Here is a 26,141-nt window from a genome sequence, read left to right as displayed (position 1 = left end):
TTCTTTACTATGTCTCTTGTGTGCACTTTACTCTATGCTGCTGTTAGCCTGCAAATTTCCCCGCTGCGGGACTAATAAAGGACTTATCTTATCTTATCTTATCTGAACTGTTTGCAGCAGAAGACCATTGTTATACGAGACAAGCTCCAGTCTTTACACAATCCGGGGTCGCACAACCGGTGTGTCAACTTTCCCCTGCTTGTGCAGATCCCAAAATAATCAAGTACTGGTTTGGAATTTTTTTCAGAGAGCAAGTGCACTGCTACTCTGCCATCTACGGCCTTTGTGAAAACTGCACTACAAAAAAGAACGCCAGCAACTGACCGCTGAGCAATTTGAAGGTCAAAAACAACAAATTGGTGAAGATTTCAAAAGTTTCCACTATTACTGACAGCGGTGTCGGAGACGGAAAAATTCAGTTGAAATCATTTTTACTCAAAATATTCAGTTCTTGTTCTTCGTCTCTTACATATAAAAATATTTTTTTTTACTCACATTATAAATTTGCGAGGACACAAAAATGTGGATTATTTCCAACACAGAGGAATTTTTCAATTTCTCAGAGTTTAATTTGACCTCCTCAAATGTCTTGCTTTGTCTGAAACCCCAAGATAGAAAGATAGTTAGTTAGTTAGATAGATAGATAGATAGATAGATAGATAGATAGATAGATAGATAGATAGATAGATAGATAAAATGGGCAAATCCTTTTATTTGAGAAGCTGGAACCAGCTACTTAAAAACATTTCAAACAATAAATCAAAATAGTTGCTAAACAATTTTCTGTCAAAATACTTAATGATTCATTTATGCTGAGTTGTCAGTTCAGCTCAAACCCAAACTCAACCATAGGAGGCAGCACAAAGTAGAATAATGCCACTAAAGAACTTAATAACTGCTTGAAGGAATAATTCAGGGCTGTATAAATCAACTAATGGTGCTGCGTATGAAAATAAATCTCCTGCACTCAGTGACCCTCAAATCTCTGACAACATAAATTATAAAAAAAACAAACTAAATGTAGCGCAGTGAGAAAGATATGCACATATGAAATAACATGAAACAGCCTCACCTTTACACACCATCGGTTGTAATCCGAGTGGGGCTAGTTAACTGTCAATGACACCATGCTGTTTCCAATGAGACGTTCAAGAGCACCACGTTAGTTAAAACAAACTTTATTGTGGCAAAAAACGAGAACTTCATACAAAACAATAAACTTAACTCTCATATAGTGTTCATAAACTCTTGAATTAACCTCCTGGGTTGCTAATCTCTCGGTCCATGCCACATGTGATCATGTTTTGAATTCGCTTCCGGGGTTGAAGCTGGGGGGCGGGGCTTACGGGTGGTGACGTCACAGCCGCCAAAAATCAAACATTTCCGCAACGTGTAGCGGATGTTTTCATCATAAAGCTGCTAACGAACACTATTCAACACAAAATAAACAATTGCATATCATGGAGGGAGCGTCTACGAAAGGTAACTCGGACTAGTAAAGCTAGATTAGCCGTACAGTTACCTAGATATGTGGTAAATGAACGTTAGCTCAGTAGTTAGCTCAATGCTAGCTGAAGCGAACATAGTCCAGATGTCAACAACGTCCACATCTGTCGTTTGAGTGTTAATCCTGCAGGAGTGTTTGTTCCCCCGCAGGTGTTTTGAGTCATCTCAGTCTGCTGGAAGTTCAGGCCCGGAGCCGTAAAACTCAACCTCAGAGGCCGAGTCAGCTGAAGGAGCTGAAGGCTAAAGTTGAAGCTCTGATGACGCAGAGAGACCAGCTGAGAGCAGAGACAGAGACTCATCAGGTGAGAGTGAGGACACGAGGGTCTGAGTCAGTGTGCAGAGTTTACACACAGCACCAGTCAAAAGTCTGGACACACCTTCTCATTCAACTACTGTGAAGAATGTAAAATATAAATCATATTCTGGTTTGTTGAGCATTTGTTTGTTTACCACATAATTCCATATGTGTTCCTTCATAGTTTGGATGTCTTCAATATGAATCTACAATGTAGAAAAAAACAAGAATAAAGAAAAACCATTGAATGAGAAGGTGTGTCCAAACTTTTGACTGGTACTGTAGGTTATAGTGCAAACAAGAGACATAGTAAAATAAAAACAAGATTAAAAAAAACCAAGTATTATAAATAAGCAATAAAACAGTAAATAATCCACAATAACTGAAATGTTATATATACAGACAGAAAACTATTAGAACTACAATTGTAGGCTATGATTGAAAATGTGTGGTGTTTATTTTGCATTTAGCCATTTATGATGTAATGGATATACAGTATCAGTCAAAAGTTTGGACACACCTTCTCATTCAACTACTTTGAAGAATCTAAAATATAAAACATATTCTGGTTTGTTGAGCATTTGTTTGTTTACCACATAATTCCATATGTGTTCCTTCATAGTTTGGATGTCTTCAATATGAATCTACAATGTAGAAAAAAACAAGAATAAAGAAAAACCATTGAATGAGAAGGTGTGTCCAAACTTTTGACTGGTACTGTAGATATATATATGTATATATATACACCATCTTGTCACTACTAGTGTACAAACAAGTCCTGTCTATCCTTTGTTGTCCTTGTCGATATATGTTATTTCTATTTCTGTATATTAAGAGAGATGTGGGGGAAAAAGTGGTCATATGACCACTTTTTTCTTTATTTAAAAAAAAAAAAAAAAAAAAAAAAAATGTACATTGTAGATTAATTTTGAAGATATCCAAACTATGAAGGAACACATATGGAGTTATGTGGTAAACAAACAAATGCTCAACAAACCAGAATATGTTTTATATTTTAGATTCTTCAAAGCAGTTGAATGAGAAGGTGTGTCCAAACTTTTGACTGGTACTGTATATATTTATATAAAAAACACCAATGACCAACAATAGGATATAAAATAAAACATATAAATACAACTAAATAATAACTAAATCAATAAACACGGACTGCATGATTGCGTACAGTATTAACATGTAGAGTTAAATATACACTGTGTAGGACTTTATTGATAATATTGACAATGACCGCTTTAATTACTTTTCAGATGACAAATTTTCATAACCTTACTGTTCAGTGAAAACCATGTATCTCCAAATGTGATGATTTTGCTGTAAATTTAACTACCCAACAGTATATTAAAGATAGTACAACCTTAAAACATCAACAGCAGTAAAATGCAACATACACATTAATGCAGCAGTAATATTTAAAAAGCAAGGTGAGGTTTTAGTATCTGAATACTTCTTCCAACACTGAAGTTTTGAACAAGTCAGTGATAGAAAGCTCCCCTTTCTATCACTAACTTTATTAATAATGATGCACTTCTTTTGTATTCTTTTTGTTTGATTTTTTTGTACTTGTTACACCGTCCTGCTACAGAATCTCAAGAAACTGAGGGCATCTATGGACAAACAGTGTACACATGAAGAAGATGAAGAGGAGGGAATGGATGAAGACTCTGAGAACTCCAACCTACTGCGGCTGATGGCCAGACAAACACAACTGAAAGACCTCCTGCATGCTCATCACATCATTGGTACTCTTCTCATGTCATTTACACATTTATTATGTATTTGACAGTGAGATTTTGTTATACATTTCTCTTATATATCTCAGATTATAATCAGTATGTCATAATCCGACCTCTTGATGTCGCTCAGGTGGCTACAACGTCATAAAGACCCATCAAGGTAAAGGAGTGTGCGTGTCCATGGCTACAGCCTACGAGGGAGTCTGCTTAGAAACCTACAATCTGGAGATCAACCTGAAGCCGACCGTGAGGATCAGTCGTCACAACGTTCCCCCGTTCATTCCTTTAAACGACCTGACGGAGCGGAGCAACATGCAGACAGATTTAAGGACTCTTTTGGACCCCCTCAGCCAACATCTCAACGCCTTTGCCGGTCGCAGGCAGCAGTTGAAGCTTCTTAAGGTGCCAGATTTAGCTTTTTTGCGTGTATGTGATAAATGTGGAAAATGTTGCAGAGAGCAGTTTGCTAGTAGCTGTAGAAGTGACCTCACCGTCAAATATAAATCAATTAGACTGAGGCATGTTTATTTTTTTTGAATAATAATTAAAGGGGCCTATCCTATTTTGGTGCTTATTACATAATCGGTATTATCAAGAGTAAGAGAAAAAAGATTTAAAATATTTGACTATCACATAATGATTAAAAAAAATATACACCCATTAAAGACACTCGTAAATACAATTACATTACAGTACAAACAAGTCAATGAGATGTGCAAATCTGGATTAAAAATCAAGAAAGAAAAAAATAATCAACAGATTAATGAAATAACTTTAAATGTTTCTTACAGAAGTACATAGAAAATCTAAGTTAATTTACAAAACTTTAATTAAGAAAATAAATGTAAATATAAAGCAGCCTATAAAACATGTGCTACAGTTTCTTTTGCAATCCTCACAACATTCTGTTTATGATACTAATACATATGATATATAATGATATTATTGGCCCACCAATATATAAACCCAATCAAACCTGTAGTGATTTTAGCACATTTCTTTAAAACTTCAGATGAATAAACAATGAAAAATTAAGTCTTTCTTTACATAACATTCAAGGCTTTGATACTCAGGAGAAGTGACTATACTGATAGTAGTCCTGTCATTTGTTCTGGTAGAATAACACACCGACTCTGTCCTCCTGCTTGTTTCAAAGGAGCTCCATAAGTCTGTCGAGGTGATGGAGAGCAACGTTTTGTGTTCATTACTGGTGCTGATGTTCACGGTGCCGAGAGAGAAGACGGCTGTTCTCTGCTCGCTGGACTACACCGACCGCACCAGATGTCTTCCCACGAGAGTCCACTTTGAATGTGATGGTATGAATTTTATACTTTTACACAGATGTTTCCAAACTCAGACTGATAGCTATGGATCTTTTCTTTTCTTTTCTCCTTGTTACATAATTTTAAATTAAATATTTTTGTGGTCTTTCACTGTTGGTCCAACAAAATATTTAAGAATAAATATTAAAACTAAAAGCAGAAATGCAGAAAGATGGCCTCTGTGACTGGTATACTATCACATATTATAAAACAGGTAGGTCTAATTAAGAAATCTGAATGGTCCATAGCCATAAAAAAGAAAAACATATACCATGGCTATTACATCTAATTCCCATAATGCCCCCTTATCTGTGATATAATCACAACATTCTCCAACCCGTCATATTGTTTAATCATGTCATTTGATGAATGTAAAAGCAGGATTTTGCTGTTGTAATTGTTTGAGGAACAAATATCAAACTATTTTTTTTTATAGGACTGCAACTCAAAAAAGTTTTGTTTTTGCAGACAAGGAGCTTCCTGATTCTCCAGAGTGGAAGAAACACCGCAGCCTTTTCATGGAGACTCCTGTTCACAAAGCTTTGATAACCATGAGGAAGATGGGGAATATTCTGTAATTTATTAAGAAATAAAATGAAACTTTTCTACATTTTAATATACAAATTATTCACGTTCTCATTGTTTTATAAAATTTATAATAAAACACAAATATTCCAACTTGTTTTTTTCTTTCTTGATGTTACACATGTCGAGGTATGAAACGGTCAGTAGACTCCAAACTTAAGGTTCCTCTATGGAGGTTTCTCATGTATCTACATGTTGCTTTTGTCCTTGAGCATTTCTATAAACGCTGCCACCCTCTTGTGCAAAGTCTCCCTCTGAAGCTGCCTCATCATCTCCATTTCCTCTCGGGCTTTCTGCTGCTGCCTGGCCAGCTCCTTCTCTGATATCGAGTCAATAGTTGCGATGTTCTTCATCTGCATGAGGGACACGCTGCTCTGGATGTTTCCTCTGCGTCTCACCGAGCCGGAGGGTTTGACCGATGGTGTCGGTGCCGACGTGGACCGACTCTGCTCCACCGGGTCACATTCTTTGTTGTGATGCTGGCATTTGCTTGAGTACGATCTTCTGCCGTCGGATGTTTCTAATTTGCGTTCTCCAATTTCTCTCATGGCGATATTGACTGTCGCTTTAGGCTCGACCACTTTTACCATCACCACTCGCCTCTGTTCGTTCACCAGTGAGTCTCTTCTCTGCTGGAGCATTTTGCGAGTGTACCTGTACTGTCTGTCCAACGTGTTCAGTTTATGCTGGAGATCCCTTTCCTCCTTCTGGTTCAGCACTTTCAGATCTCTCTGCAGCACACTGGGTCTCCTGACGCTTTGATCCATTACAAAAGGGCTAGGAGGAGAAATGTGTTTTTGAGCCAACTTCTTTCCCCTATCAAGTCACTTTTTCTGTTTGAAATTAAAGCAAAAGTCGTTTTCTTACCTGCTTTCTTTCCTCTAGAGCTCTGTGCTGTACAGGTGTGTTTGCTGCCATGGCTGTTTCATTGTATGTTATATAATAGCCTTTTATATTTGAAGTAAAGTGAATGGGACTGTTGTTCATTGTGTACTGTGACATTGACATTCCCTAAAGAGATTACATTTCAAGATAATGAGTGCAGTCACGGTTCTTGCAGGTTACACAATAACAATGACTCAGTTTGTTCATTTTTTCTATAGTTTCATGCTTTAGTACTTTATAGAATAATGCTACGAATTTCTCACATGATCCTTCATTGTTTGGGGTTAAGTTATGTGTTAGATTTGTGCTGAACTTTTTTTTTTTTTTTTTTTTTTTTTTAAATCATAATATATTTTTTACGATTTTTAGCAATACTGTGACCATAAAATGTTAACTTATACACAAAATCAGATTTTTTTTAAATATCTTTCTTGTTATTTAAAATTAATTAATTTGTTAGTTATTTCAGTAAAAAAAAATATATTTTGTTTTGCATGTGTTTATGAATGTTTATATGTTTTTGTGTTTGCATACATTTACATTTAGAAGTCATATTTTGTTTTTTTAACCTTCTTTTACCACTTAACTATATCACTACTATAATTGTTGATCTTTTTTTGCACTGCTCTGATTTAATAGTTATTTTATTGGTTTCACTTCTGCTTCTTTTATATTGCTTTTATTTGTCTTGTGGTGCACTTTGTAACATTTGTTTCGAAAAGTGCAATATAAGTTAAATCTATTACTATAGCTATTATAAATAATAATATTTGTACTATTTGTGGGGTAACGAAGAAAATAATTGGTATTCTATGATGTAAATTAATGTCTCTTGCAGCCCTATTCAGGCCAGGATCTCATGGAGGATGAATCCCTTCATTTAACTTGTATTTAACACTCCAATTTAAAGATATTAGTTGCACAAAGCAATATGAAATTCCAATTTTTCTTATGCAGTGTCCCTTTAATATGCTTAGTCATATGATAGAAAGCCTGCCCCTCTGGTGGTTTGATCCCTCCCGCGCCAAACACAAGTCCAGTCTAAATAATGGCACAACTAAACTTCCCCAAAGCTCACCCAGTCATCCCACAGTTCATGAACTGTTGACATCTTTGTCTGGTAAGTTCATGTTTTTTCTGCTTTGACATTATTTAAAGGAACCAAATAGATTCTGTGAGAAATAAGCAGCTATTTTGAACAATAAAGTAATGCATGTTCTTCTACTCGTACCTTTTAATAATACCACCTAATCATACTGTTGTACCACTTCAGACGCTTTATTCTAATATAGACTTCACTAAAGTTGTAGAAGCAGACACAGACGGCTGGAGAGTTTTGACATTACAGCGCATGCGCGTTGCTTATCGGGTCATTACTGTATGACGTAATCGTGGAACTCATTTCATTACAGAGCTACTTTACTGTTACAACTGCTTCCTTTTCTCTTTTCCTTTTTATCAGCTTCTCCTTAATAGTTTTGTTCTTATTCCACAGTTCCCTTTTTGCTCTGCACCTATATAGAAAGCCAAATGGCACATCATTCATCTGCATGTTTTTCTCATAATCATGTTTTCAATGTTATGACATTATGTTAATAACATCAATCATAATATTTGTTATGACCGGATTAACTATATGCACATATTGGTTCTATGTGGCCATGCAGTTTTGTTTGGAAGCATGATGCATTCACTTAGAGAATATTTTTTTTTTACATGACAATTTGTCTCATTACTCTGAGAAATAATCTTGTTTTCTTAATTGAATGCATCATGCTGTTTTAAGGAGAGTCACATAGATTCTTGTTGGTATATGATGTAATTACAGGTGATTTTCTTTCCAACAATATTTATATTTTTGCATTTCCTATATTATGTGGTCTATAAACAGATGTGTAGAAGTGCAGAAATATCATATTTACATTATTACACTAATTATTTACACTATTTCAGGCACAACATGTGATATTAAAAGACACATAAACACAGTTTCATTATGGGCCATTTTTCAATCACTTATTATAAATGAAGATTGACTGTAATTTCTGTAAGAACAGGTTCTCTCCATCTGTTCAAATGTGGTAACTGATGCTGCTATATGTATTTTTCTTCACTTAAATCACAGTTGCCACTGCTGGGACCATAAATGCATCACATCCTGCACACTGGAAGATTTTTTACTCGGAAACACTTACCAGACAGTGAGTGTTCAAAAAAGCAAAAATAAAGTTGGATATAGGTTAAGTTCATTTGGCTGCCAATGCAAGCATTTATTTCATCTCTATATTGTAGAATTGAATCATAATTGTCTATATATTTTCTGTTTTCTTTTCACAGGGACGGCACAAGTGTTGCTCTAGCTTTTCCAAGATGATGCGTGCAGTGTGTGTTGACGTACCGGGAGGACCAGAGAATTTGCTGCTGCGAAATGTCCCTAGACCTCAGCCTAAAGGTGGAGAAGTCCTGATTAAAGTTCATGCAACTGCACTCAACAGGGCGGACCTACTGCAGGTACAGTACACATGTTACAAAGCACGAGTGCATTACAGTCACAGGACAACAGTGCAATAATGTTTTTGTTTTCCACAGAGGAGAGGATTGTACCCGCCTCCCCCAGGTGAGAGTGACATCATAGGCCTGGAGGTGGCTGGTACTGTGGATGCTCTGGGTCCGGGGGTGAAAGGAGGCTGGAGGCCAGATGACCGGGTCATGGCCCTGCTCTCTGGAGGAGGATATGCAGAATATGTTTCTGTGCCGGAGGAGCTTCTCATGCCGGTTCCCCCAAGTCTCACTCTCTGCCAGGCTGCTGCGATCCCGGAGGCCTGGCTCACTGCTTTTCAGCTGCTGGTTTTCATAGGTACATACATATACATATAACCATGTTTTTTAGGTTGTTTTTTTTTCTTTTTTTTAAGGTTATCAGACTGTCTCATTGAGTTTAAGATTTCTTTTCCAAGAGACACCTGAGAACAAAAAACGTTCCCAAGAACACAATTGGCGAAACAGAAACAACACAACAACAAACAGGACATAAAAAGTTACAATAATCATACAAAACACCAGATATAAAGCTTTAAAATCTTTTCAAAATGCAAACTCTGTTTGTGGGAAGATTGCAGTTCATTCAATTTGAAATGTGCATCTTATTCTATACAGGAAGCCTAGTTTGATGTTTAGGTAGGTGGAGATTATGCAGTCTCAATTTTTTGTATTCCTTTAAGTCTAAATATCTCTGTTTGTGTTTTTCTTTTTAATTATTTCATCTATAGAGCACCTTGTATTTTTGTTTTGATGATTACTCATTACTAAAAATAATAGTAATATTATTATATCTTCTTGTGAAACCCCTTTACATACATTTAATACTGCATCAATATAAATTAAATAATTTAAGTTGTAGGTTGACATTCCTGAAAGAAACAAGACGAATCATATGGTGCTCTAAACAAGTTAAAACAAATACAAAAATATCTGAGGTTGAATGTTTATTCAAACAAACAAATGTGAATATGGTGAAGTATTATTTTCTATTAGTTTCCACTTAATTTGATACAATCTTACCACACCTGTTCCCGCTAATTAACAAAGAGGTAAATAATAAATTCTGTACTTTTGTCTTCTGTCTTCTCTGCCACAGCTCAGGTGAAGGAGGGTGAGGTGGTTCTGGTTCACGCCGGAGCCAGCGGAGTGGGAACAGCTGCTGTTCAGCTGGTTCGTCTGTTTGGTGCCGTACCCGTGGTTACTGCAGGAAGCCCCGAAAAACTGAAGATGGTTGAGAGTCTGGGAGCTGCAGCCGGGTTCAACTACAAAGAGGAGAGCTTCACGAAGGGAGTTCATGACTTTACAGGAGGTGATTTATGTCGCTGTATAGATGCTCCACTGTGATGGAAGGGTTAAACTTCTGGTAATCATTGCTGTAATGTTTTTGTCATTGTTCTTATTGCACAGATCTATTAAACAGAATGTCAGTGATTTATAGACTTTCTATTTGATTTTCTTTGCAGCAGTGATTGACAATCACTGCTCATAACCACATAGTTATTCTTTTTGTTGCAAACTTTTGGTAATGGAAATATAAAGTACTTGGTTTTTGGAGAGCAGAGACATGTTTAAACAATTAAAATGACTAAGCAGAATAAATCTGGCTATGGGTTTTAACTTTTAAGTATAGTTCTATATTTTACTTACTGTAAATGAATCCCATGAAAGGACAAAAAAGAACAAGGTGTTACTTAATCTCTTTCTCACTTCCCTACTGTCGAAAATGGAGTAAATCCGTGATTAAGTAAAAGGGAGGCCAGGTTTACTCCCTCTGTGGAGTGAAAGTCTTTAAGAAAAGTTACAAATAAACATTACTCAAACAGGAAGAAATCATGCATTTGTAAGGGACTATTTTCAATTGCAAATAAATACACATTTGGTGCTCTAGTAGGAATTACCAGCAGCAGGGCGGTGTATAACAGTGCTACAGTGCCAGTGTTCATCATACTGCAGGAACAACTTGTCCAATGCAACAGTGTTGTTCATGTGTGATCTTTTTAATAATATTTTTGGACAACAATGGAGCTCTACGGTACAGAGGAATATTATTGTATCCTTGTTCAGGATCAATTCATTGTTTTTGTTTTTTTCATGGGATTTGTTAACAGTAAGAAAAATATGGAATATCACCAGACACAAATGTTTACAGAAATGTTGATTATGATTTAAATGTCCTGTCTGTACCAGATAAGGGGCATTTGGATTGCCTCTAAACGGTTTCTCAACATGGCGACAGCTCGCCGCTGACTGTGCTAACATAAATGAAATAGAAGAAAGAAGACCAAAGAATGGGTCAGAGGTTAAAGTCAAAGACAGAACTGCAAATTAAATATCTGGATCCTGCACAATTCAATTAACAAACTACTATTATTTAACAGGGAAGGGAGCAAACGTCATCCTTGACTGCATCGGCGGCTGTAACTGGGAGCAAAATGTGAGCTCCTTAGCCACCGACGGCAGGTGGGTGCTGTACGGCACCATGGGAGGCCGGGCGGTGGAGGGAGATCTGCTGGGAAAGCTGCTCTCCAAGCGAGGCCACTTGCTCTGCAGCCTCCTCCGCTCTCGCAGCCTTCAGGTGAGAACTCAAGCAGAAACGACACACCAGCTGTTCCTCCTCATCTCTGCTTGTGAACATGCTGACTCATTCCAACAGTGATGACACTCCTCCGGTATTTACATGTGTGCAACTGAGTCTGATTCCACGCTTTGCATTTTCCATCCGCAGTACAAGGCAGACCTTGTGAAGGCTTTCTCACACAGAGCGTTGCCGTGTTTCTCAGACCAGCCCGCCTCCCTCAGGCCGGTGATCGACAGCACATTCAACCTGGAGGACATTGCAGAAGCTCACAGACACATGGAGGCCAACAAGAACACGGGGAAGATCGTCATTAATGTGATTCCACAGAATCAGGAAACTCAGTGATGAAGAGCTGCAGTAGTATTAACAGAAATGTAACTGCTCTGAAATATGATATTTGATTTATGTCAATGAATCTTACCACAGTGTTAACTGAAAACAATTTGTCTAACACAAATGTTAATCATGATTTTAAATATGCCTTATCCACCAATAGTCCAGAGAATAACATTGTCATTTCTTCTGTTGTGTCACGATTAACTAATACTAAATGTTTATTAGTATTGTGTTCATACTAGAGATTAAAGAGACTGACACTGACTCTCCTTTTCACAGATATTTTACAAAATAATGCTATAACATGTTTTTAAAAATATTACAGAAAACCATTAAAAGAGGCCTGTGGTAGAAGCCGAGCTATTCTCCTGTCAAACATATTCAAATTTAAATGGGATTTATTTAATGAAGGCACACTAAAGACTTTGAAGTTGTATTATGTCAAGAAACAAAACATGATAAAAATGACTGCGTAGAATTAAAAAATTCCATACAGATTTTAACCAGTATGGTAGGCTTACATTTGAAAATTTCCCATAAATCATAATTTAGCTTCTTTATAAAAGTGTGTTTACTTAGATTGCTCCCCTCTAGAGGCACCCTTTAGTATTTGAGCTTTGGATCTTTGAATTTTTAAGTGGGTAGCTAAATCACGATATCTATCTTTATCATGATTTATAGGTTGATTTATATTTCATAATAGTTATAAGAATCTATAAAGTGACTTATGTTGTCAAATACATTTTGTGGAGTGAAAAGTATAAAACTGGTTTCCAAAAGGTAGTGTGGAGTAGAAGTATAAAGTTTGCATACATGGAAAGTACAGTACTTGAATAAACATCAGCGTTTGAAAAGTAATAACACATACAGTACCAGTCAAAAGTTTGGACACACATTCAACTACTTTGAAGAATCTAAAATATAAAACATATTCTGGTTTGTTGAGCATTTGTTTGTTTACCACATAATTCCATATGTGTTCCTTCATAGTTTGGATGTCTTCAATATGAATCTACAATGTAGAAAAAAATAAAGAAACCATTGAATGAGAAGGTGTGTCCAAACTTTTGACTGGTGCTGTATGTAACGGGGGTGTCACAAGACGACATGATAGTATTACTTCTTTATTTTAAGAGCAATTATCCAAACAAAAGTACAAAGTGCTTGTCAAGTTCCTAGGTGTTTTTCAACTCTTGCCCAACTTGAAATGGCCTGGTACATGAACCTCAAAGGACGCACGGGACAACTCTTTCCAACACAGCTCAATTTTTTTTTTTTCCTTATTTCCTTCTTGTTGATGAGTGGTTGGTCTATCAGGTTGAAAACCTTCAAAACACAAAAAGCACAAGTTATCCAAACATGCAAATAAATTTTAAACAATTCTCAGTACCAAGTACCAAGGCTTACAACAGGTGGAATTTCTGAAACAATCCCAACTAATGACTAAGAGACTGTTGAAATGCAAACAGTATGCAGCATTGGTGTTTTTAAGGAAAGCTCATCAAACATTAACCTAAGTTGAACAATCAACAAAATACACTCAACCAAAAAGCCAAACTCATATGCATGCAGCAAACTGATATGCATGCTGTCTGTATAAATGATTACTAAATAATCATCACAATAAAAAGTCTTGCTACCGTACCAGTGGCTCCTTTGGTTGTACCACGAGTTGAATCCTTTGTTTGTTGCTCTCTCTGCTGATAAGTTTGCTGAGAGACCTTCCATTCACAGGTGTTCCAACTTAAAAGGGTATGAGCAGCCTGCACTGGCCTGCCGGTGGTGCATTGTGGGACTTGTAGTTTTTAAGGCAAAGTCATGTGAGCTGATATGAACTGAAATTAATCTTTACCTCAACAGTGCTCCATAGATAAAACAATTAAAAAGAAAAGCACAAACAGAGATATTTAGACTAAAAGGAATACAGAAACATTAGATGGCATAATCTCTATCTAACTAAACTTCAAACTAGGCTTTCTATATAAAGTTAAAGGATGTTCATGTACTGTGCACCTTTTAAATGGAATGAGCTGCAAACTGCCCACAAAAATAGTTTTTTATGAGATTTTAAAGCTTAATTATCTGGTGTTTTTTTATGATTCTTATATGTTTATTTCCTGTTTGTTGTTGTGTTGTTTCTGTCTCAGGTGAAAAGAGATCTTAATCTCAATGAGACTGATAAAATACAGATATAATGAAAAATATATATAACAAACATAGTTGTATGTATGTGTTTGTACAAAAAAATCAGTTAATAATAATATTTAATTTAATATTTTGATTCAAATAGATCTACCCCTTTTTTATTAATAAATTGACCTCCTGCGTATTTGAAGCGCAGCCGTGCGCGCATCGAACTGACGTCACATGACCAATACGACTTCTACTTCCGGTCTCCAGCTTCCTGCTTCTCCGCTGAAGTTCTTCTCATGGGGGTTTCTGCGGCTCCTTAACAGAAGAAACTGAGTACCAGCATCACTTCATGGATCAAACTTTTACACAGTCGACGGACACGTTTGGGACTCTATGATTCGACCCAAAACAACCATATTTATCTTTCCTGGAGGTGAGATTTAAAGCTTAACTTCCTCACAATGCTAAAGTTGGCTAAGTCAGTTAGCAGTTCGTGGTGACTTCACACTGCAGGGTTTAACAAGTGAAGTAAACCTAAAGCTGAGTCCTGTAACTAAGTCCTTCTGTCACTAACTACAACTATATTTATATAAATAAAATACACGTTGCCTGGACTCCTTACTTCACATATGTTGTAGTTTTATTTCCATATTTATGAGCTATTAAAGGTACTTAAGTTTAGTTAAGTTTTGTTTTTTTCCATCTGTTTTGCAGGCTTTTGTTTAATTATTTATTCAACATTTAACATTTTTATTTTATGAATTTCTCAAGAAGCAAACATGCATTCCATAATGTTGCAGGACTGGTCAATAAAAGATAAAAAACAAAGAATTGAGGCACATTCTTTACATATTCAGAGACACACTATTGGGGATATTCATTGCTAGTTTGATAGTTATTGTATACATGGATCTGACTCATGCCCAGTGTCCCCATTGTAGTTATTTATCCACTTAAGTCCAGATGACTCCCAGAGATGCAGACAGTTTCTTTCATTTCTGCAGAAAAGGACGAGTCCTTGCATCGATATTGAGTGATATTTTCTTTCAGCTTCCCCTTTGGAGATCAGAGATTTCTACATGGGGGTAGAGTGAGGGTCATATCCAACCCACTTCTTTGTGGTGGCTTTGTTTCCTCGTCAGCATTACAAGCCATTGAACCACTTCCTCATATTTTTAATGACAGTCTTGGAATTTACGATCAGATATAAAAGTGAATTTGCTGTTTGTGCAGTTTGCGCATTATGCTCTTCAGAATAACAGTATTTAGTTGCACTCCAATAAACAGTGCAGTTTACATGAGTTTAACATTAGGGCCAATTTGGGGAAGGTCCTTTTTTTTTTTTTTTTTTTTTTATACTTACTATGAATATACAGTGATGTGTTATATTCTAACTCTTTATGTTGTATGTGTGTTTGTTATGTTACAGCTGCCAAATCCTGAAACATGGAGGACCCAAACAGACCTCAGCGTAAAATGTCAACAGCAGGAGACAGCCTGTACAAAATCCTGGGCCTGGAGAAAGGAGCATCTGCAGAAGAAATTAAGAAGGCATACAGGTGTGTTTGTAAAGATCAATTATTCTGTCTATTTAGAAAACGCTTGGTATCCAGGGCTATATTAAGTCATAATATGTTTTTTTTATTTTTATTAATTGAATGTAAGTTTAGTTGTTTACAGTTTCTATATATCACGATGAGATATTAGTGCATGTTTGCTGATTGTAACCATAAAGATTCATTGTTAGTTGTTGTACTGAGAAAGGGATCTGAGTTCCTGATGTACAACTCATGTGGTTTAGATTGCTTCATAATATCTCAAGTGGTGGATGACAGAAACCTTATTTACACCCACTGGAGTAGCGTCATAGGCTGATGCATATTCTGACGCTCACTCATTTGTTTACAGGAAACTGGCGTTGAGGCATCACCCCGATAAGAACCCAGACAACCCGGAAGCTGCTGACAAATTCAAGGAGATCAACAACGCCAACTCCATCCTCAGTGACGAGAACAAACGGAAGATCTACGACGAGTATGGATCCATGGGGCTCTACGTGGCCGAGCAGTTCGGGGACGAGAGCGTCAAATACTACTTCCTCATGTCCAAGTGCTGGTTCAAGGTGAGAGGCAATGATGTTTTAAAAGTCTACATGTGTAACAAGCGAAAATTCAGCAAATGTCTGAATGAACATTTATTCCAATTGTGTGTTTAGGTATGGATTTTCATTTCTGGAGTGTCATAAACTCTACATAGACTGCTTTCATGTAGTTCAGTATGCATTCCCTTTCCTTTTTGTTTTCAGGCCCTGGTGGTGTGCTGCGGTATTTTCACCTGCTGCTGCTGTTTATGCTGCTGCTGTTTCTGCTGTGGGAAATGCAAATCCCCAGAAGACGGGGAGAACTTTGCCTACATGGACCCTGAGGATCTTGAGGCGGAGATCAGAGAACAGGATGCAGGTGAGGGACTTTGCTCTTTTGGATTCACTTCAGCTTGTGATGGATATGTTCCAGCTGCGTGACATAAAAATACAAACAAACTGAACTCAAAAATAATTTAATGCAATACTTCGTCCTTAAAATGACCATTTGTATATCAAACAATCACTTTCTTTTTCTCGCATTCCTCCGCGAAAAATTGAGAATCTGATAACAAGAGTAAATCTGTGAGTAAGTAAATGGAGTCCAGGTTTAACGAGCTCAAAACTATATAAAAACATTTACAAACTCTCATACATCCAGTGCAGTCTAATCCAAGTCAGGTTTATCTAGCAGGGCGTGCACTTCAAAAAACACATGCATTTCCTTCAAAATCGTACTATTTCAAAACACTTTTGGACTCGTCAGGACTCGCACAGACTTGCAGAACCCATGGGCAAGCATGAGATGGTAGTTGCAGAAAATGTTTTTAATAGAAAGAAAGATTACTGACGGATATAATGCTTTGCTTGTAAGTGAATAAAGATGGACAGATCTACGGACAAATTTGAAGTTGCTAGATTTTTGAACAGCAATTTATTATATGAATTCTCAGGGTTGATAGGCTCAACTTATAGTGAAAATTCAAGCCTAATTGAGATTTAAAAGTCCTGAAATAATAGTTAATCATGTAAACAATCTGTCATTGTGAATGACGAGAGGGATTACTTCATTGCAAAACTCACATATTGGTAACATCAAAAGGAAATGTCCCAATTAAACGCTCATTCTACCAACTGCCACCCCACCAAATTCCGTTTTAATAACAGCAAACTAGATTTTGCTGTTATTCTCTCGTTCAATTCGTATTCTCTCGTTCAATTCGGCTAATAACTCTGAAACACCCTATAATTGCGGAATTTTGCACCCTAACCTAAGAGAGAACTTGCTAATATCTGGTGCTGCAGACAGCTGTTTGTGGGTTTGCTCAGTGTTGAATTTTGTTTCACAGCAGGAGACCATGTAATAATTATTCAGCCGAGCTCTGACACCTCAGATGGCGTCTTCACCTCTACAGGTAAAGTCCACCTGTCCTCTGCTGCTCTGTGCTGCTTCACTAATCCGGCAGAACATAGAGCAGCGTTTCTGTTTCCTCTAAGAGGAGTTCTTTTTGCAGCTTCTAACAACTCCGTCGGCGGGCGTGGACTGTGTGTTCACCTTAACGTACTAACATTTCTACCTACAAGTGCTGCAGGATGCTGTGACCAAGCTGTTATTTAAGTCCTTTGTTGCATATTAATAACTCTGCTTGCTTTGACTTATCACTGTTGATAATGTTATTGATGTTGAGCTCACTGAAGGAAAATGGTGGTTTAAAATGCTCATGCTAAATATCAAGAGCAGTGGTTCTCAATCTGGGAGGTTAGATCATTTCATAGGAGACATACAATCATTTATCTGATAAGGGAAATGCATATTTCTATTTTATCATCCCTATTTTTCAGATTTTCTGTGCTTGTGATACTCTGAGTAATTATAATCATAAATACAGTCTTTTCTTTTAACTGTTCAAAGGTTGAGAACCACTGCTCTCGAGTGACTGCACTTTATGGACGCTCCTAAAAACAATTCTGCTGCTTATTTTTGTTTTAACATTTGCTCAACTCTCCTTTTCCTCTTTTCTGTATAATATGTAAACTAATGTAGGTATTTAATATTTCTACAAACTTGTCCTAGTTTGACATTATTTTTCAGGAAGGGTTTGTTCACTCTTTTTTTTTTTTTTTTTTTAATCGAACACCTGATGCCAGTGATGGAGAACTTATTTAAATCATTTACTTACATTTACTTTTTTTCTACACCTCCAGGTGAGAATGCACCGATCGTGATTCAGCCTCATGCGACCAACGGCGCCTCGTGAACGGAGTGAGCGGAGTCCTGATGGAACCACATCGTGATCGGCGGCTGCATTGATTTTTTTTTTTTGGAAAGATGATGAGTATAAATGATGGGTTTGAATGTGGCTGAAATGCAGAAAACATTAATTTCAGAGATGTTTTTGTCTTAAATGAATCAAGCAGCGATTTGATTGTGCCATATCTTTTTATATGTGCCAGTGGGTTTGTCTTTGATCCAATCTCATATTTATTTAAAAATTATATATTTTTAAATATCGGGTTGCATGAGGACTGCAGTGACAAATGACAAAGCCATGCAGATCAAAGCTCTGGAATCATTTGTTTTTTTTAATGTGCACTTTAATATCTTAAGTTCATGTTTTAAATCCTAAAGCTGCCACGACGGTCTGAGAATATTTGGGCTCTAGACGGCTCTTGGGTCAGAAATGTTTAAATATATATTTTTTAAATGGAATATAATATGCTGGTTCCCAATTTTTAAGAGGCCAACCACTCAAACTTACGAGGTGTTCAGTCAGACTGCACAGATATACATATTGTAGAAACAACAGGTAAAGGGCTTATTGAAACGATGTACAGTTTATTGAGACTAAATCCAACCGTGTTGTTTGGACGTCGACTTGTGTTCACTGTTGTTCATTTGGTCTGACGGCCTGTAAATAGTTTAATGAGTATTCATTTTTTTAGGAGTGATGCTGACCGGCATTAAAGGAGCAATTCAACATTTTGGGAGAAACGCTTATTCATTTTCCTTCTGAAAGTTAGACTCAAGACATTTGTATGATTGCATAGTTGCCTGTGTGAGGCCTTAAAATATCTGTTAATTGACATTATATCACCATATTCCTAAAGCTTGGTAATGTAAGTGTCCATATTAGTTTGGATTTTTCAGGCACTTTCATGTTGTTAAGCACTAATTGGAGTTTTTGTTTCATAATTATCACTTGGCTTGACTTGAGCAGCATTTACAACTCAGAATCTGGTAGTTACAAATATCCCAGAAATGACATTAACGTGACATGTTGTGGGTAGTTAGAACCCGGAGGTGATTAGCCTAGCTTAGCATAAAGACTGGAAGCAGGGGGAAAAGCTAGCCTGGTTTGAAAATCTACCTCTAATGCTACCTTTCTGTCGTCGCTATAAGGTTTCAAGTTGGAGACGCCCTGCAAAGAAGAAGTGGGCGGATGGATACATTGGTATTTGTTAAGAAATAGTTCCAGCAAACCACAGCTGGATTACATTTTACTAATGAACATGTAGTGTGTGGTTTGTTCGCAGGTTTTCATAGGCAGATTTTGTTACCTTTGGACAGAGTCAGGCTAACTGTTTCCAGTCTTTATGCTAAGCTAGGCTAACTCCCTCCTGGCTCTGTACTACGCACAGACATGAGAGAGGTATTTATCTACTCATCTAAGGCTTGTAAAGAAAATGAATAAGTCTATTTACCAAAATGTTGAACAAGTTCTTTAAGAGATGAAAGTTTAACTGTTGGTTACTTTGCTGCACCTGCAGCCTAAGATGACCTCAAGAAAAAAACAAAACGTGGCGAATACTTCTTAAGGTACTGCGAAAGCTCTTATAAAACATGTTTCCTCAAAAACACTTTTCTACACTTGAACCAACAACTTACTGATTTAATTCATTGCCAAATATCACATATGGGTGAATTTAATCAGATGAGTCGAGGCCTACTTTTAAAGACAGTGATCTCTCTGTGGTGTTTGAGATGATTTATTTCCTGAATGTGCCATAAAATAGTTTTTATGTAAATGCAAAGGTGTATTTTTGATATATCCATTCTAGGTTTTATGACTAATTGAGTGTATATTAAGAGAACGCCTTAAATTATCTTTTATCATGTTTGTATTATATTTAGTTCTTCTGCTCGGTGTAGGAATGTACAGTTTGTGCATTTGGCACAAATCTAAATTGTATATGTGAATTATTTTTCGAATTTGAATCTTTCTCAGGTGACTTTCACAGTCAGTCCGTCTAGACTATGTGTTTATGTACATTTTAAGCAAACCCAGAAATGTATGTAAATTCAGTTATACTTGAGAAAACTTCACAAAAGTGCCTAAATATATTTTTGTCTGATTTTATTTTTCTTTCTTTTCTTCAGGTTTGAATTATTTCGATCAAACTTTTAAAATAAGAAAAAAATATATATATTTAGTTTTATCATCTCAACATTCCTAGGTATTTTTTCCAGTCTTTTAACTTTTCCATGTTTCCAATATGTTTGTTTCTGTAACAGTAATATTTGTCTGATCGAATAAACTTTGGGGATACTGGATATGTCATGAAGTTGTCTATTCATTTTAACAGTTTTCCGTTAGTGATCAGCACCTCTGAGCTCAGTCACCTTCCATTGGCTCCCGTTGTGCTCCACCTCTGAGAGATAACACGAGTTACAGCAGCTGGCAAGTTGTCGAGCTTCACTTTAACATAAGTTAAACTAAAAGGGAGTCCTTTATAAAGTATAGTCACCTGAGGATATGGAGATATCAACAGAGAAACATCTGATCGAGGCTCATTTGGAGCCTCTTAGATGGTATGTTTTTAACCTTTTTACATTCTCGTATAAACACCGAACACTATTAAATCACTTTATTATAAGTGTATTTTTACAGTTCTGTCTTCTCTCAGGACGAGTTCTCCAGAGGACAGATATTCAGACTCTGCATCAGAGTCCAGTGAAGACGTCTCCAGTGAGGACGGCCTCTGGCAGCCGGACCGGCTCTGCCAGGAGACGAGCTCGACGTCGGCGGCCGAGAGCGACCAGAGACGTTTGGCCAGAAGGAAGCTTTTCATGGCCTGTGCTGTCAGCCTCGTCTTCATGACCGGAGAGGTGGTTGGTAAGCTGTAAAGAAAAAAAAAAAAAAAAGCATTGTCATATGTTATTTTAATCGGCCACAAATGTACCAGACACTTTATGAATGAATGTACCTGGAATTACACTTTATTTTGTCAATAACTTAAATGTAAATGTGGATTATTTAGGCAGCTGGACAATGAAAAGTGATTCTGGTGGATTCTTGTAATGAGCATTGGTACAAAGTCACACATTTACTAAGTACAGTTTTAAGGTACTTTTACTTTACTTGAGAAATACAGTATACTGCTTTATACATCTGCACTTCTACATTTGCTGTTGAATTTTTTACTACCTTTATCAGAGAACTATAGTTTAGTGTTACTTTGCATGAAAAATATTTAATAATTTAAAAGACTCAATAACTTCTATAGATGAAAAAAAAAAAGTAGAAATATTTCCAACTTAAACCTATAAACGCTGCTTACTGAATCAGCCAATATCAGCTTATTGAAGATCTGTTCCAGTTTATTTAAGTCATAAGAAATATTAGTACAGAAATGCAAAGGAAGTTTTTTGTTAGTGTCACAATGTCACATTTTTCCACCAGAGAGCACTTACAAGTTTATTTTAACACCATGAAATGTCACATTTACTATATATCTCTGACTTAAAAAAAAAAGAAAATCTTAGGGTGTCCTTACCTGGTATACGCTCACACACGTATATATCTCTGCTTCTCTGCAGGTGGATACGCCGCTCACAGTCTGGCCATCATGACGGACGCAGCTCATCTTCTGACGGACTTTGGCAGCATCCTGATCAGCATCTTCTCTCTGTGGATCTCCTCCAGGCCTCAAACACACAACATGACCTTTGGGTGGCATCGAGCAGGTGGGATCCAACCCACTCTGGTGGAATCATTCGTTTAAAGGAATAGTTTGACATTTTGGTGACTTCACTCAGCTGCTTTCTTTCTTAGATCGATATGAATCTTATATTTTTAAAATCATTAGGGAAACTGAGGTTACATTGTCTGAATTTTTTCTAGGAACCTAACCCGGGAGTTTACACTCTACAGTTACAGGGTAGTTTATGAACTGATTCAAGTATTTTTAGATACAGCATATTTAAATTTTAAGGCAAGAAAAACATATAGTAGTCAGTAAATCCCCAGCAGGGGTGTGGAGAAGGAATTAAAAACAGCATTTAAACCTCAGTGCTGAGAATGATTTTTACAGTAAATATATATAGATTAATAAATGAAATATTAAAAATACTAATAACTTAAAAAAAGGCATTTAATTGTTGGTGTCTTCTCTTAATTTATAATCTATCCTCAAGCCACTGGTTCAGTTAGTACTCTTTATTTGTATACTCTCCTTTAGTTTGATATTAAACATTTTAGCTGTCAGACATCTTATAAACTGCTTCCTAAAACTTACATTTTGTTGCGTGTTTGAGTTGTTAAATTGTTTACACTTATTATGAATTTATGTATTTCTATGTGATTATTTTGTCCAGTTTTTTCTCTGAATGTGTAATTCATCAACAATACTGCAAAGTCTACTTTTAGAGAATTGCACCATGAATATAGTTTATCAGTATTTATGTTATAACCTGATATCATTTACACATTTTCTGTCATCTTTTGTTTCAAATAGAGATTCTGGGCATGTTGCTGTCAGTGATGTCTATCTGGGCTGTAACGGCACTGCTTGTCATATCAGCCGCTCAGAGGATCTCTGATGGAGACTACGACATCGACAGTCAGATCATGCTCATCACTTCAGGCTGCGCTGTGGGAGTCAACGTCCTGTGAGTACGAGGAGCTCCACAATCACGTTTGGTCAGCAAAGATCAGACGCTCTTCTAAAACAAAAAGCTCTGACTTTGTTTTATTTAGGATGGTCCTGATCCTCCATCAGTCCGGAGCCTCACACGGCCACAGTCACACATTCATGCCGACCCACAAACAGCGTCGTGGGCGTGGCCACCATCACAGCCACGGCAACGCCAGTGTGAAGGCCGCTTTCGTCCACGTGGTGGGAGATCTGGTGCAAAGTGTGGGAGTCCTGCTGGCTGCCACCATCATCCACTTCTGGGTCAGTGTCGGCCATAAACACTCTGCTCAAAGACAAAGTTCAACTGAGGCTGATGGGAAAGTCGTTAGATTTGCAGGCATTTGGACATGAACCATAATAGTGGACATAAGTGACATTTTGACATGATGGCTCTAGATGAAAAGTCATTAAGATTCACTCAAGGTCCCCTTACTACATGTCACAGTATTGTGAGTGGAGTTTGCTAAGTTGTCATCAATTAGGGAACTTCAGTCCCGTTATAACAGGAGTGGGATTGTTACATCACGTCCCGTTAAACTGATTGTAATTTAGATTTAATCCTGTTGAAGTAAGTTTAACCTCAGTTTTTTTTGTCATAATTCGATTTCTAAAGGTTAATAATTAACTAATATACTGAATAAAATGTTTTGATTCAGAGGGGAAAAACATTATTGACAGATAAACTAACACATTGGCAGTTTTTTTTTCATGGCATTTGTTGAACAGAAGAAAACACTTTTGTTATAAGAAGAGAAATTGGCAAAAAAAATTTTTAAATATCCTCTGATTTACTGAAACTGGGTGCAAGATGAGTGACAACTATTGTGTTACCAACTTATTTTTGACAAATTTGGTGAACTGATGCACATTCAAGCTCAATTCTATTGTTTTATTATTTGTTTTAATCAGATTTATGTTTTCCTCACAGCCTGAATATAAAATAGCAGATCCGATTTGCACGTTCCTGTTCTCCGTTCTTGTTCTTGGAACAACACTTCCAATCACAAAGGACGTTTTCAGAATCCTGATGGAGGGTAAACACATCTTCTGTTCCTGTGGTGACTTTATCATTTTAACGACTTACATATTATTTTACCGGTGTCGTCTTTGTTTGTTTTTCTGCAGGCACTCCTCAGGGCGTTACCTTCAGCACCGTGAGAGAGCTGCTGCTGTCTGTGAGAGGAGTTGTGTCGGTTCACAGTCTGCACATGTGGAGCCTCAACATGACTCACTCTTTACTTTCTGTCCACATGGTCACAGGTAAAATCAATACAGCTGATTTCTACTTCACACAACCTGGGTGTAGGGGATGGAAGTAGTTTAATACCTTTTGTAGACTATTGTCACCGAACATATCTGCTGATATACAAGCTATACTATGACTTTATTATGACTTTTTTCAACATGCTATACTATGACTTTTTTTCAGACTTTTTCAACATGCTATACTATGACTTTTTTTCAGAATTTGTCGACATACTATACTATGACTTTTTTTCAACATGCTATACTATTACTTTTTTAGCCTTTTTTTTTTCATTTTTATACTATGACATTTTTTTCAAAATGCTATACTATGAAATTATTTTCAACATGCTATACTATGACTTTTTTTTTTTCACAGACTTTTTTCTTTTCAACATGCTATATTATTTTTTTACTTTTCTTTTATGACTTTTTTTTTTTTTTTTACATGCTATACTATGACTTATTTATGACTTATTTTTTCAACATACTATACTATGACTTTTTACTTTTATGACTTTTTTTTACACATACTATACTTTGACTCTTGTATCCTTTTTTAACATGCTATACTATGACTTATTTTTCAACATGCTATACTATGACTTTTTTTTTCATGACTTTTTTTTACATGCTATACTATGACTTCTTTTCAGAATTTGTCGACATACTATACTATGACTTTTTTATGACTTTTTTTCGACATGCTATACTTTTTTTTTTTTTACTTTTTTTTACAACATGCTATACTATGACTTTTTTTTCAACATGCTATACTTTTTTGAACATGCTATACTATGACTATGACATTTTTTCCAACATGCTATACTATGACATTTTTTTCAGACTTTTTCGACACACTATAGTATTACTTTTTTCTTTTTTTTACACATACTATACTATTTTAATGACTTTTCTTTCTACATGCTATACTATGAATTTTTATTTCTTTTTTTCAACATACTATATCATGACTTTGTTTTATTAGTCCTTTTTCCTGAAATGCTATACTATGAGAGCCCAGCAGTTAATGTAATGTTGTGATTCACATTCAAGATGATTGTAAACAATAACTTGTATAAAATGTTTTTCTATTTGTGTCCTCAGGAGAAGATGCTGATGCACAGATCGTTCGCTTGAAGGCGACAAAGCTCCTGCGCTCTGAGTTTGGCTTCTCCAGTGTCACAATCCAAGTGGAGCATTAAAAGGACGACTGCCGACACTACCTTGACTGTGTGTTTACATTGACAACTATTTTTGCAACTATTTTTAATGAAAGGCTTACCTGGTGCACAGATATTCTTCTGTATATATTCAAAATTGTAATGCTGTGAGTCTTTAATAAGACATGTATTCATGTTGTTACATTTATTAATGCTGTAACAATGTTCATGTTTGAACTTTGCTTATTCATTGTATTAAAACAATCTTTTGCATCAGTTTGGCGACTGAACTTTGAGGGACTCACTTTGACAGTCATTACATTGACACAATAAATGTTTATTTATGAAGTAGCTGAGTGTCTTTAATCTGCATTATCCTTCCCTGATACCATATTTATGACTATACACAGATCTGTATTACTGTGTAGTGATTGGTTTTAATGTTGTGCTCCTGTATAAATGCAGCAATTTACATGTGACTAGACACCCTCATTACATTACATTACATTACAGTCATTGAGCAGACGCTTTTATCCAAAGCGACTTACAGGAAGTGTATTCAACATAGGTATTCAAGAGAACTACTAGTCACCAGAAGTCATAAGTGCATCTCCTTTCTTAAACAAGCATCTTAAAGCATAAACCAGAGCAAAAGTATAGTGCAGAGGCAAATTACTACGAAAACAATAATTGGAACAGACTAATACGAATACAATAAGTGCTACAAACTACTACGAATAGGATAAGTGCAGTAAACGAATACGAATACAATAAGTGCAGCGGACTGATACGAATACAATAAGTGC

The 26,141-nt window shown here is 36.4% G+C and overlaps 4 protein-coding genes across 8 annotated transcripts; all 4 read left to right on the top strand.

Moving 5' to 3' along the window:
- Positions 1-1,294: 1,294 nt before the first annotated feature.
- Positions 1,295-5,547, top strand: cenpo (centromere protein O). The gene is made up of 6 exons (XM_054613976.1): positions 1,295-1,482; positions 1,657-1,808; positions 3,402-3,558; positions 3,683-3,954; positions 4,709-4,868; positions 5,343-5,547. Exons 1-6 carry the CDS (start codon positions 1,461-1,463, stop codon positions 5,450-5,452), a joined length of 873 nt encoding a protein of 290 aa, XP_054469951.1. The 5' UTR covers positions 1,295-1,460; the 3' UTR covers positions 5,453-5,547.
- Positions 5,548-7,367: 1,820 nt separating this feature from the next.
- tp53i3 (tumor protein p53 inducible protein 3) lies at positions 7,368-12,757 on the top strand. 3 transcript variants are annotated; one of them, XM_054614231.1, is made up of 7 exons: positions 7,368-7,464; positions 8,470-8,545; positions 8,682-8,855; positions 8,934-9,201; positions 9,982-10,194; positions 11,264-11,460; positions 11,611-12,757. In XM_054614231.1, the coding sequence occupies exons 3-7, from the start codon at positions 8,715-8,717 to the stop codon at positions 11,806-11,808; spliced, it is 1,017 nt and encodes a 338-aa protein (XP_054470206.1). In that variant the 5' UTR covers positions 7,368-7,464; positions 8,470-8,545; positions 8,682-8,714; the 3' UTR covers positions 11,809-12,757. The 3 variants fall into 3 exon arrangements, with proteins under 3 accessions (XP_054470206.1, XP_054470207.1, XP_054470208.1); XM_054614232.1 differs by lacking the exon at positions 8,470-8,545; XM_054614233.1 differs by lacking the exons at positions 7,368-7,464; positions 8,470-8,545 and adding an exon at positions 8,552-8,583.
- Positions 12,758-14,153: 1,396 nt separating this feature from the next.
- Positions 14,154-20,534, top strand: dnajc5gb (DnaJ (Hsp40) homolog, subfamily C, member 5 gamma b). 3 transcript variants are annotated; one of them, XM_054613716.1, is made up of 6 exons: positions 14,154-14,365; positions 15,362-15,491; positions 15,841-16,054; positions 16,238-16,391; positions 17,365-17,427; positions 18,218-20,534. In XM_054613716.1, the coding sequence occupies exons 2-6, from the start codon at positions 15,379-15,381 to the stop codon at positions 18,268-18,270; spliced, it is 597 nt and encodes a 198-aa protein (XP_054469691.1). In that variant the 5' UTR covers positions 14,154-14,365; positions 15,362-15,378; the 3' UTR covers positions 18,271-20,534. The 3 variants fall into 3 exon arrangements, with proteins under 3 accessions (XP_054469691.1, XP_054469690.1, XP_054469692.1); XM_054613715.1 differs by having other exon boundaries at positions 17,362-17,427; positions 18,218-20,533; XM_054613717.1 differs by lacking the exon at positions 17,365-17,427 and having other exon boundaries at positions 18,218-20,533.
- A 213-nt stretch (positions 20,535-20,747) lies between these two features.
- LOC129103663 (proton-coupled zinc antiporter SLC30A2-like) lies at positions 20,748-25,623 on the top strand. Its single transcript, XM_054614243.1, has 8 exons — positions 20,748-20,822; positions 20,918-21,126; positions 21,831-21,977; positions 22,748-22,901; positions 22,990-23,188; positions 23,856-23,961; positions 24,053-24,187; positions 25,280-25,623. Exons 1-8 carry the CDS (start codon positions 20,767-20,769, stop codon positions 25,375-25,377), a joined length of 1,104 nt encoding a protein of 367 aa, XP_054470218.1. The 5' UTR covers positions 20,748-20,766; the 3' UTR covers positions 25,378-25,623.
- The last annotated feature ends 518 nt before the right edge of the window (positions 25,624-26,141 follow it).

This window comes from Anoplopoma fimbria, chromosome 15, assembly GCF_027596085.1.
Source record: "Anoplopoma fimbria isolate UVic2021 breed Golden Eagle Sablefish chromosome 15, Afim_UVic_2022, whole genome shotgun sequence".
NCBI lineage: Eukaryota > Metazoa > Chordata > Actinopteri > Perciformes > Anoplopomatidae > Anoplopoma > Anoplopoma fimbria.
This window is presented reverse-complemented; position numbering and strand designations above follow the sequence as displayed.

What these genes read in the sequence shown, in the direction of transcription:
- cenpo (XM_054613976.1), top strand. Translation starts at nt 1,461, where the DNA reads ATGGAGGGAGCGTCTACGAAAG. An exon ending in CAGAGACAGAGACTCATCAG is followed by an intron (nt 1,809 to 3,401) that starts GTGAGAGTGAGG and finishes GTCCTGCTACAG; the next exon opens with AATCTCAAGAAACTGAGGGC. An exon ending in AGTCCACTTTGAATGTGATG is followed by an intron (nt 4,869 to 5,342) that starts GTATGAATTTTA and finishes TTGTTTTTGCAG; the next exon opens with ACAAGGAGCTTCCTGATTCT.
- tp53i3 (XM_054614232.1), top strand. Translation starts at nt 8,715, where the DNA reads ATGATGCGTGCAGTGTGTGTTGACGTACCGGGAGGACCAGAGAATTTG. An exon ending in ACAGGGCGGACCTACTGCAG is followed by an intron (nt 8,856 to 8,933) that starts GTACAGTACACA and finishes TGTTTTCCACAG; the next exon opens with AGGAGAGGATTGTACCCGCC. An exon ending in TCAGCTGCTGGTTTTCATAG is followed by an intron (nt 9,202 to 9,981) that starts GTACATACATAT and finishes TCTCTGCCACAG; the next exon opens with CTCAGGTGAAGGAGGGTGAG.
- dnajc5gb (XM_054613715.1), top strand. Translation starts at nt 15,379, where the DNA reads ATGGAGGACCCAAACAGACCTCAGCGTAAAATGTCAACAGCAGGAGAC. An exon ending in GAAATTAAGAAGGCATACAG is followed by an intron (nt 15,492 to 15,840) that starts GTGTGTTTGTAA and finishes ATTTGTTTACAG; the next exon opens with GAAACTGGCGTTGAGGCATC. An exon ending in TGTCCAAGTGCTGGTTCAAG is followed by an intron (nt 16,055 to 16,237) that starts GTGAGAGGCAAT and finishes TTTTGTTTTCAG; the next exon opens with GCCCTGGTGGTGTGCTGCGG.
- LOC129103663 (XM_054614243.1), top strand. Translation starts at nt 20,767, where the DNA reads ATGGAGATATCAACAGAGAAACATCTGATCGAGGCTCATTTGGAGCCT. An exon ending in CATTTGGAGCCTCTTAGATG is followed by an intron (nt 20,823 to 20,917) that starts GTATGTTTTTAA and finishes GTCTTCTCTCAG; the next exon opens with GACGAGTTCTCCAGAGGACA. An exon ending in GCTGTGGGAGTCAACGTCCT is followed by an intron (nt 22,902 to 22,989) that starts GTGAGTACGAGG and finishes TGTTTTATTTAG; the next exon opens with GATGGTCCTGATCCTCCATC.